General features: G+C 40.9%; 1 protein-coding gene across 1 annotated transcript; it reads left to right on the forward strand.

Moving 5' to 3' along the window:
- Window positions 1-1119: 1119 nt before the first annotated feature.
- LOC307061359 (calcium homeostasis modulator protein 6-like) lies at window positions 1120-3100 on the forward strand (the record flags this gene model as incomplete). The annotated part of the gene is made up of 2 exons (XM_079716468.1): window positions 1120-1647; window positions 2616-3100. The coding sequence occupies 2 exons, from the start codon at window positions 1120-1122 to the stop codon at window positions 3036-3038; spliced, it is 951 nt and encodes a 316-aa protein (XP_079572594.1). The 3' UTR covers window positions 3039-3100.
- Between the last annotated feature and the right edge of the window lie 8723 nt (window positions 3101-11823).

Below are 11823 nucleotides of genomic sequence, written 5' to 3' on the forward strand. Positions count from 1 at the left end.
ACTAAATTCTGCTTTTACAAAGGAGCATGATGAGTCTAGGGGGAGCTAACTTATTAAACACACACATACACACACACCATGCACCTGACTTCACAGCCCATGTTCTTTCAAGTACACCTCACCTCACTCTAGAGCTGCACAGAGTAAGGCTCAGTTTCACAGAAGTGGTTTTAGCTCGTGTCAGAGAAATGCTGCTTTGAGAAAACTGAAAGCGGAGGAAATAATGTTAGTTAGATGTGGCTGCAGATTGAAATTTTTTGGTTCAACTAGTGTTTTTTGAGCAACCATGTACCGCTCTCCTCTGCTGATCAACTTGGTGGTCACTGAGTAAGAATTTGACACTCTTCCACGTACTGCCAGTGTTAGGACCCACCTGAGGGGAAAAAAAGAGGCGGAAGTCAATACCGTCTATTCAGGCTAATGCCCTGCAGGAGACCAGGCAGAGGAGAGGACAGTGGTAGTTCTGTCCAGAGGGGCACAGAAAGGAGACAGACATCATGGACCTACTGGAATTTGAGCGGGGCTTTGCTGTGATTTAGTTTATGAAAGAGAAACTGGAAATTTGCCCTTGAATAATGTTTCTTCTAAATAATCAGTTTTGTTTGGTTTCTTTGTTTTATTTTGTTTCTTGCAATTGTTTGGTTTGACTGGGAGTGGGTTTTGGAGCCAGGGTGGCTGCCATCGAGGAAAAGCTGGTGTTTTTCCCAGTTTACCCAAGTAAAAAGTATTCATTTGGTGACTGCATAGGGTCATTAAGGGGAAGGAAAGTCCCCTTGTCAGTTAGGAGGAAACAAAACTCACAATGGAACAGGGCCTATCTTCCCTCAGAGCTCCGGAATTGCGGGATAAGGGTCACGAGTACCTCCGCTTCTGGAAAGGCGTGGGTAGTCGGGAGGTCAATGGTGTGTGTGTTTTGAGTCTGCCACACCTAGTCCGGTTGAAATAAGAAAGCGAAAGCTCAGGAAACCCAGAGAAGACCTCTTTCTTTTTTGGAAGGCGCGGCTTAGCAGAGCAGGGAAAATCCCAGACCCCAGACCCTCCCCAAATCATTCGAGGAGCTGGGCAGCGAAGAGGCAGGAGCACACGGGCCCGTCCACGGCGCCCTGGGGTAGGGGACCCATGGAGAAGTTTCAGGCGGTGCTGGACCTGCACCTCAAGCACCGCAGTGCGCTGGGTTACGGCCTGGTGAGCCTGCTGACGGCGGGCGGGGAGCGCATCTTCTCCACCGCGGTGTTCCAGTGCCCGTGCAGCGCCGCCTGGAACCTGCCCTACGGCCTGGTCTTCCTGCTGGTGCCGGCGCTGGCGCTCTTCCTCCTGGGCTACGTGCTGAGCGCGCGCACCTGGCGCCTGCTGACCGGCTGCTGCGCGCCGGGCGCGCGCACTGGCTGCGGCGCAGCGCTGCGCGGGGCCCTGGTGTGCGCGCAGCTCAGCGCTGCCGCTGCGGTCGCGCCGCTCACCTGGGTGGCCGTGGCGCTGCTCGGGGGCTCCTTCTACGAGTGCGCCGCCAGCGGGAGCGCCTTCGTGGCGCGGCGCCTGTGCTTCGGCCGCAGCCCCGGCTGCGCGGCCCAGCTGCCGCTGGTGCCCTGCCGTCAGGTCCAGGCGCCCGACGTGCAGGACCTGCAGAAGGAGCTCAAGGCCCAGTCGCAGGTCGGGCGCTCGCGCTGGACGCGCTGTGGGGATTGGAGAGGGACGGGCTTCTACGGGGATGGACGGGGGTGGTAGAAATGCGTGCCCTTTCTCCAGACATAGGACACCCGAAGACTAACTAGAATGGTTGTTGGCTTCTCGTGAGCCGATAGGCATTCCTTCCTTCCTCCCTCCCTCCCTCCCTTCCTCTCTCTTTCTTTCTTCCCTCCCTCCTTCCTTTCTTTCTTTCTTCTTCCTTTCCCCTAACCCCCTTCCTTCCTTCCTTCCTTTCTATCTCGGTGCTTTTTCTTTTTTAAATTGAAGTACAGTTGATTTACAATATCGTGTTAGTTTCAGGTGTACAGCACAGAGATTCAGTTATACGTGTGTGTGTATTCTTCTTCAGAGTCTCTTCCCTTATAGGTTATTACAAAATATTGAAGATAACTAATTAAAGGGAGAAAGGCACTTGGGCACTCGTATAGTGTCAGGCATCCACTCTGTACCAGTCACCGTGCTGGGCCCTTTACTTCCTTTATTATTCTCTTCTGTCTTTACAGTGAATACACTGAGTCCAGGTCAAGTTGCTTGTCCAGTCAGAATTGTTACAGTAAAATGAGTCTGCCTGGCTCTAAAGCCATCGCCCCACACTACTTCTGGGCTTGTAAAGCTAAGAGGTTCTTGGAAATGAATGTTTGTTTCATTGGATTTTCTGAAATTCCATGTTTTGAGTTCCAGGGATTTGACATATAAACTCCTCCTTGGGCCCTTGACATGCCTTGGAAAATGACTGTCTTGTCAAGTGAGCACTTGTACTGAGGGGTTCGAGAGGTTACTGCCACTTCTTTCTCGTAAGGGATTAAGACCTAAAGCTGTTGCTTGTTCATCATCGTAACTCTAAGTAGTTCAAACTTTATTGAGGATTTAAAAATTTCTAAAAAAAAAAAAAAAAAAGTGACTAAATTGCTATTTTGTTGTGTTTTCCTAAGGTGTTGGGCTGGGTCCTGATAGCAGTTGTTATCACCGTCCTCCTGATTTTTACATCCATCACCCGATGCCTATCTCCAGTTAGCTTCCTGCAGCTGAAATTTTGGAAAATCTATTTGGAACAGGAGCAGCGGATCCTTAAAAGTCAAGCCACAGAACATGCAACCGAACTGGCAAAAGAAAATATCAAGTGTTTCTTTGAGTGTTCACATCCAAAGGAATACAACACTCCAAGCATAAAAGACTGGCAGCAAATTTCATCACTATATACTTTCAATCCAAAGGAACAGTACTACAGCATTTTGCACAAATATGTGAACAGAAAAGAGAAGAATCGAAGTATCAGATCTTCTGAAGAAGATGCAGTGGTTCCTGTTCTTGGCTTTGTAGATTCATCTGATATGAACAGCACTCCAGACTTATGACCTTATGAATAGGAAAAAAGTTCTTTTGAGTTATTGATTCATTTAAAAAAATAAACATTGGTATTGTTTATGACTTTTTTTTTGGTCTTCCAAATTATGGAAACATAGCATATTAAATCAAATAAAAATTTAGAACTTTATCTCTTTATTATATTATAAGAAAAAAACGAAGCAAAGGTAAACGGTTCACCCAAAGTGACAACCTGGAACTAAATCAGAATTTTTATATCCCTAGCCTAGGGTCTTTTTCACTGAAAAATAATGCTGCTTTCAAATAAAAGAATTTAGTAACAGAAACAGCAAAAGAACAATTGAACTTCAGACCTTTCTTTTAGGGTATCTGATGTTAATTTCAAATTCACTTTCATGCAGACAGCACATTGTTTGGAACTTTAAAATACTGGCATTTTATGGCTACTAAAACAAAACACACACAAAAAATCATCATGAAAAGGGAAGTAAATTTTTTTAAAAACAAAATTTGAAAAACTATGATAATTGCAGGCATAACCTGTATTTAGTTTGTAGGATCAGAAGGAAAATTTTAAAGCTGTTTATTGTGGTAAATTTCAAATATACACAAAGGTAGAAAGGCTAGTATTATGAACCCTCATATGGTCATTACACAGCTTCAACGGAGTGGGGAAGCCAGCTAAAGCCTACACCATACAAATAAATATAGAAATACAAATTGTGAGCTGATTTAGATTCAGGAGGAGGGGATTGGGGAGGTCTGTGAGAAACTGAAATCTGTAGAGTCAGAGAAGAGCATTTCAGTTTGCAGAACAGTATGTACAAAGACTGAGGTGAGGAAGATCTTAGTACAGTCAGAAGCCTTAAAGGCGACTGGAGAAAATGTGCAAGGGACAGCTCGTGCAGCCCCTGGAAGTCGTGCAAAGGATTTTGGTTTTCATCCTATGAACATCTCAGGAAGATTGATCTGCTTTTCTTGTGGGAAAAGGAATGGCAGGGGGAAGAGGGAGAGCCAGGGTGGAAACGGAGAGATTAATCAGGAGGCTACTGCAAGGGAAATAGGTGGGAGTGAACTTGAACCTGGTTGGTGGTGATGAAGACAGAAAAAGAAGATAGATTCAAGGTAGACTTTGACAGCATTTGTTGATGGAAAGGATGCAAGGATTTTTTTGAGAACAAAAATATCTATAGATAAAATTCTGTTGCTTGATAATGCCAGGACTTTTCAGTGGATCTTAGATTGTCATTCCTGTCCATCTCCCAAATTTATGGCTGTTCTGTGTGTTTAAAAAAATGACTTATGAAAACTTTGTAAAACAACTAAGCACAGATCATATTTAGCCCTTCTTCCTCTTTCGGCAGATCCTTGCTCCTGCTTCTATTTGCCCTTTGTTGCATAGGGGCCATTAAAAAGTACTGGTCAGTAGAGCTGAATATCCTGTTATTGAGAGTCATATATTGCAAGAAAGTTGGCAGAGAAACTGCATGATCAGTTCTTTTCTATTCCCTAATGAATAATTTTGAAAATCATATCATGACTACTTTCATTTTTGCTTCCTTTATTTTAAAATTTCTTTAGTATATTCTTCTCTTCAATATTTTTTTTTCTGGCCTACCATTTATACTTATGTATAATACTGTCTTCAATAGTCTCATGTTCCATTTTATTGACTTAGGCTCCACTTTCTCTTGCACAGTCTTTAATATTATTGTGAAAGTATATATGCTTAAGATAAAAAATGATGATGGAGAAATGTGTGAAAGAAAAAGTGAAATCACCTCATTCCTTTGCAATATGTTCTTCCCAGAGGAAGCTGTATACTCCATGTCTAGATAAGCATTATCTCATACTATAAATGTGGCTCTGCACATTTTTCATATAAAATATCATAGTTCCATGTATATATACATAACAATTTACCTCCTGAAAAATTACTGCATAGTATTCTACTGATTAGTAGGATATGATTCCTTTTCTGTTAAAAAAAAATACACACATATGCACACATATATATGCACACATTCATAAAGTATATAAAGATAGGCACAAAATTGTCAGATTTGGTCAATTCTGAGGAATAATAATGGGTCAGGGAATTCTTTTGAACCTCATGCACTTTTTTTTTTTTTTTTTTTTTTTGGTGGTACGGGGGCCTCTCACTGTTGTGGCCTCTCCCGTTACGGAGAACAGGCTCCGAACGCGCAGGCTCAGCGGCCATGGCTCACGGGTCCAGCCGCTCCGCAGCATGTGGGATCTTCCCGGACCAGGGCACGAACCCGCGTGCCCTGCATCGGCAGGCGGACTCCCAACTACTGCGCCACCAGGGCAGCCCGAACCTCATGCACTTTTGATCTTTGGATTTTAAAATAATAAATAATAAATATTAAGAGTATAATTAGAAACGATTAGAAAGAACCCTTACTACTGGTGTAGGGCTTTACAGTCAATAAAGAGGTTTTGCATCTTTCACTTCATTTTATTTTCAGGAGTTTGTGGAATACCCATGAAACACATCACTCACACTTACAATTAAGGTATCGAAGGTTAGAGAAGTCACATTGCTAGGCCAAGGTCACATGGTAGAACTGAAGCTAGGGGACTGCTCCTTTCTGGATCATGTAGTTCAAAGTGGCCACTTGGCTGTTTTTATTACTGGGTTAGATTTTTTCCCCTTTTAAACCCATGTGCCCTTGTGAGAGGAAAAGGTACAGATGTCCTTAGCGACCCCCAGGAATTTTCATGTCCTTCAGAAACTTGGCAACTACTGATAGCTAAGACCACCTTGAACAAACAAGGACACAGCACAGTTATTTCATGGTGGGAACACGGTCACCACTATTTCACAGGATACATCACTCTTCTGACCCTGGCCCCAAACAGGCCATGTCTGGGCTCAAGAAGCATTTTTATACTCAATGTATAGTTTTTTGCTGGCTCACCAAATGATTCTTCGTAATCACCCCGGCTTTATGCTGCTCTGAAGCCTTAACCTTAGAAGAGATTCAGACACAGCATCTGCTATTAGTATTTGCTGAAAAACAGCTATATTGTTCTAAGAGATGATTCCATATGTATTGAGTACTGGCAAGGTGATACAATTTACAGAGCATAAGATTAGGCATGTTCTCTTTGCTCCATCCAAAGCCGTGGACAGTAAAGTCAATGCTCCATGAACTGATTAAAGAAGAAAGTCCCGAGGAAAGCATCTGAAAATAGAACTAGCCTCATACACAAATATCTCTGGTTGAAAAGCATCTGGGAATCCCCAAATTTTGCAATATCTTGCATCTTATCTACCAGGTGGCCTACTGTAAACAACTCTTCCTAAGATAGAAGATGAAGAAGGGCTCCCTGTCTGAGTCAGCCCAGCAACAGCTGCCACTGCCTATCTTGTCCACAGCAAACTCCCACTGTGTGCCTACCATGTGTCCAACACTGGGCCTGCCCTGAAAGCTAAGACTTTAGTTGTCTTATTTTGTCTCTTCCTCTTCATTACCTAATTATGAAATATCTCTTATAAAGTTCGATGTAAGGACTGTGGAATTGATTATATTATATTCTTATCTAAGGAAAGGCACATATATCAAAAAAGGGATATGGGGACTTCCCTGGCGGTCCAGTGGTTAGGACTCTGCACTTCCACTGCAGGGGGCATGGGTTCGATCCCTGGTTGGGGAACTAAGATCCCGCCAGCCCCATGGCATGGCCAAAAAAAAAAAAAAAAAAGAGGGAGATGGTCTGTCAAGACCCTTTGTCATAGGAAGAGAACATAAAAACTTCCAAGTGAAAGAAAAATTCTACAAGATAAGGCAATTAATTGTCATTTAAAAATTGTGAGAAATCAAACATAGAGAGGAGTATATGAAACATTTATGTACAAAGAATAATTACAAAGCAAACATCTATGTAACCATCACAGAGGGGAAAGAAATAGTACATTTCTAGCACCCTCAAATCCTGGCCCATGTGCCCCTTCACAATCCCAACTCTCTGCCTGTAGAAGTCGGGGGGTTGATCATTTCCTTACTTTTATTTATAGTTTTACCACCTACACGTACATTTGCATTTCTAAACTGTTAATGTTTAGTTTTGTCTGTTTTTGAACTTTCTATGAATGAAATCATCTTCTAAGAATTATTTTTATCACATTCTTGTTTGATTTTGTTTGAGAGATTCATCCATATTGTGTCTAGAACAACTTATTTATTTTGCTTGCTGTATAATATTCCACTGCATGAATATCCACAGTCTAGTTATCCATTTAACTGCTGATGGGTATTTGAGTTGTTCCTAGTTTCTGGCTCTTATGAGCAAAGCTGGAGTGAACATTCATGTACTTATATTCTGGTATACACATGCTGGTTGTTTTTCAGGGTGTGCTCCTAGGAACAGATGAAACACGAGGGCATGTACATATACCAGTTTGCTAGATATTGTGAAATATTTGCCCTTATGGTTGTACCAATTTACACTACTGTGAGAGTTCCCAGTGCTTCTCACTTTTGCCACACTTGGTATTTCCAATTATTTACTTCTGTCACTCAGGTGAGTATGTAATGGTATTTCCCATTGTGTTTTTTTTCTTTTTATTTCATAGTGTATACTGTATTTTATTTTATTTTATTTTTAACCATTTTTATTGAAGTATAGTTAATTTACAATGTTGTGTTAGTTTCAGGTGTACAGCAAAGTGATTCAGTTTTATATATATATATATATATATATATATATATATATATATATATATATTCTATATTCTTTTTCAGGTTCTTTTCATTATAGGTTATTACAAGATATTGAATATAGTTCCCTGTTCTATATAGTAGGTCCTTGTTGTTTATCTATTTTATATATAATAGTGTGGATATATATATTAATTCCAAACTCCTAATTTATCTCTGCCCCCCTACCCCACTATCCCCTTTGGTAACCATAAGTTTGTTTTCTGTCTGTGAGTCTATTTCTGTTTTATAAATAAGTTCTTTTGTGTCATATGTTAGATTCCACATATAAGTGATATCATATATTTGGCTTTCCCTGTCTGGCTTATTTCACTCAGTTTGATAATCTCTAAGTCCATCCATGTTGCTGCAAATGACATTGTTTCATTCTTTTTTATGGTTGAGTAATATTACATTGTGTGTGTATATATATATATATATATATATATATATATATATATATATATCACATCTTCTTTATCCATTCATCTGTTGATGGACATTTATGTTGCTTCCATGTCTTGGCTATTGTAAATAGTGCTGCTATGAACATTGGAGTGCATATATCTTTTCAAATTAGAGTTTTCTCTGGATATGTGCCCAGGAGTGGGATTGCAGGAGCACATAGTAACTCTATCACTGTGGTTTTAACTAGCATTTCCCTAATCATTAAAGGCTTTGGCACATTTTCATATGTTTACTAGTCATATATGTAAACATATATATTTGCTAGGATATTGGATACCCTCTTTTATGAAGTGCCTATCCAAGCCTTTTGCCTATTTTTAATATTTGGGTTTTCTGTCTTTTTCCTTCTTTTTTTTTTTTTTTTTTTTTGCGGTACGCGGGCCTCTCACTTTTGTGGCCTCTCCCGCTGCAGAGCACAGGCTCCGGACGCGCAGGCCCCACGGCCATGGCTCACGGGCCCAGCCGCTCTGCGGCACATGGTATCCTCCCGGACCGGGGCACAAACCCGCGTCCCCTGCATCGGCAGGCAGAGTCTCAACCACTGTGCCACCAGGGAAGCCCTTTCCTTTTGATTTATAAGATTTCATTATTATATCTTTCACTTAAACCAACAAATATTTATTGAGTGCCTGCTTTGTTTCGAGCATATTTTAGGTACTTGAGATACATCGGTAAACCAACAGCAAAGACCCTGACCTTATGGAGCTTGCATTCTAAGGGGAAAGAGAGATAATAAACAGTAAGGATAATAAATAAGTAAATAATTGGACATGTAAGGGGAACTAGAATTCTAAGAAGGAAAGAAAAACAAGAACTTTCTAAAAGGTATTAGAAATGTTGGAGATTGGAGGGCTGTTTCTCTCATCGAGGAGTGAATTTTAACAAAAACTTGAAGGGGTGAGAGCTTAGACAGTGTGACCTGAGGGTAGTGAGCTAGGGGACAAAAGTAGGCCATGAGGTCAGAGAGGTAAGGAGGCAGGGGCAGATCATGTAAGACTTTTGGGCCAGTGTAAGGACTTTGGCTTTTACTCTGAATGAACTGAATAACCACCTTACACGTTCCCTACAATACCTGAATCAGATGATTCTAACTGCGTTAGACCGTTGGCCCTCAGGGATAATCAACAGAAGGCAAGAACATACTGACTTAAAAAACAAGTGATGCTCCCTTTTTGACCATAGATGGCCATAGTCCTGGAACTAGGGAAACAATGCCTAAGACCTAATGAAATATGTTATTGTGGAATTAAAGTCAGATAGGAAGTATCTGAGTGTGTGTGTGAGTGTGTGTATACATGAGTTCTCTTATGGTGCCTCAAGTACATTTTTTATTGTTTTGCTAGGAGAATATTAACTTAAGAAAACTTGGTTTGATAAAAGAATTGATAGTGATGAGAAATGAAGTTGTATATTCAAAAGTCACAGATTGCTTTTAAAACTCTGAAACTCACTTTTCAGTGATTCCCTTTGTCAAGTTTTGGGTTCCATTTAACCTATGCCTTCATGTTCACCATCAACATCTTAATATGTTTATTTTCAGTCATTCAAGAAACATCCAAACATATACTGAGAATAGCTACTGTATGTGGGAGTCTTTATAATATCGCGATTAAGAGCTCAGTCACTGGAGACAAATGGGTGGTGTATGAGCAATTGAAACTTATTTCTCACAGTTCTGGAGGCTGGGAACTCCAAGGTCAAGGCACCAGCACATTAAGTGTCTGGTGACAGCCTACTTCCTGGTTCACAGATGGTTATCTTCTCACTGTGTCCTACATGGTGGAAGGGGCAAGAGAGCTGGGGTCTCTTTCATAAGGGCACTAATCCCATTCATGAGGGCTCTGCTCTCATGACCTAATCACTTCTCAAAGGCCCAACCTCCAAACACCATCACATTGGGGATTAGGTTTCAACATATGGATTTTGGAGGGACACAAACATTCAGTCTACAGTACTGGGTTGTTGTTCTGGCTCAGCCTCTACTAAGGATATGAGCTTAATCATCTCTCCAAATCTCAGTTTCAGCATTTGTAAAATGTAGAGTAATCATATTATTTACCCAGATGATTTTTGCTTACAACTGAGATAATGCCAGGAAAATGCTCAATAAACATAATATATTTTTATTATTGTATGGCAGTAGGCTAACTGGATTGGAGAAAAGGAGAGAAATAAGATAACACTCTTAAGGAACTCTCAAGGAATTGGTAGGCAAATAAGTAAACAGTTAACCATTATAGGAAGGGGAATAAAATATATGATAATTAGAAACATAAGCAAGGTGTTTTGAGAAAAGAGAAAATAAATTCTGCCTAGGAATATTTGTAGGAATTTTCACAAAAGAGGAAATAGTTTAAGGCTTCCTAGTGAGTTGGATCCCACTCATCAGGGAGGGACTGAAAAGTCAACCTACTAAAACTGTAATAAACTCCCAGGCTACCCAGAGCCTCCCAACGAAGGTCCCTTGAGTTACATTCCTATTGAACAGTGCTGCTCTAGAACATGGTAATCAGCATTAAGTCTTAAAGAATTCTCCCTGCCCCACCCCAATGTGCCATTTCAGAGTTTCTCCACAATAGCTTCTTTCTCTGGAGCGTTCTTTTCTTGAATTCAACTTCTTTTGTGGGCATGGTGATTGTAGTTTTCAATGTAATGTTTCATTTGGTGTGTGTAGAATTTTTTTTTTTTTTTTAACAGTGGCAGCTTAAGAATCTATCTAATTCAAACCAATACTGCTATGGAGACTAACTTCCTTAGAACTCTTCCCAGTATGTTCGCAGTGTCTGGTCACGTTTTCTCATATATTAAACAGTGATTGTCACAAAGAGCTCAATATCCACAAATTTTGACATTTATTGTGAATCAAGACAAACCAATTCAACATATGAATTTTGAAAAGTCACCGATATTCAGTCCATAGCATCGTCATTTAAAACTTTTAAAATCTACCTGTCCTCCACTCCATCCCACCTGTCTACCCTTACTCTTTAATATTATCCAATATAAATATAATCTCTGAGTTAATCAGGCTTTTGACATCCTACCACACCCATTAAACAGCGTGAAAGGCTCAGTCTTACCTCTTCACTCAACTGGTTCTCTTTTCAGTCATTGTTCCAATGTCTTGACTGGGATTTGATTTTATCCTACTTACAAGCTAATAGTTAGCCTGTTACTGTAAAATGGAGGCTGGCAGAAGAGATGAAATTTCTGGACCAATAACCAAAATCTATATTAATCACAGCAGAGCAGACAGCATGAGCATTGTGTTTGCATTGGTTCCTCTTGCCCCCAGGTCCTAAGGGGAACAACACAGAAAGCTAAGATGAATACCTGCACACAGTGTGCGTTATGTTGCTGGAGAGAACACTGAGCTTAGGGCACCACCATTTTATAGCAAGTAGTAGTGAAGCCTGCTTTCTGTCTAAGAGAGAAATTTTTTCTCTCAAGGCAGGTTGCTGCAAACACAGCCCTGAGAAATGACCTGGTAAAAAGCAGTCAGAGCCTTGCATTCCTGGCATACTAGTAAGACGTGCAAAAGCATGAGAGACCAAGGGAGGACTATCTCCCATCACACAATATCTTCCAACTTTCAAGCCCCATTTCAAATCATACTTGCCCC

Source organism: Hyperoodon ampullatus (assembly GCF_949752795.1).
Source record: "Hyperoodon ampullatus genome assembly, chromosome: 12".
Lineage (NCBI taxonomy): Eukaryota > Metazoa > Chordata > Mammalia > Artiodactyla > Ziphiidae > Hyperoodon > Hyperoodon ampullatus.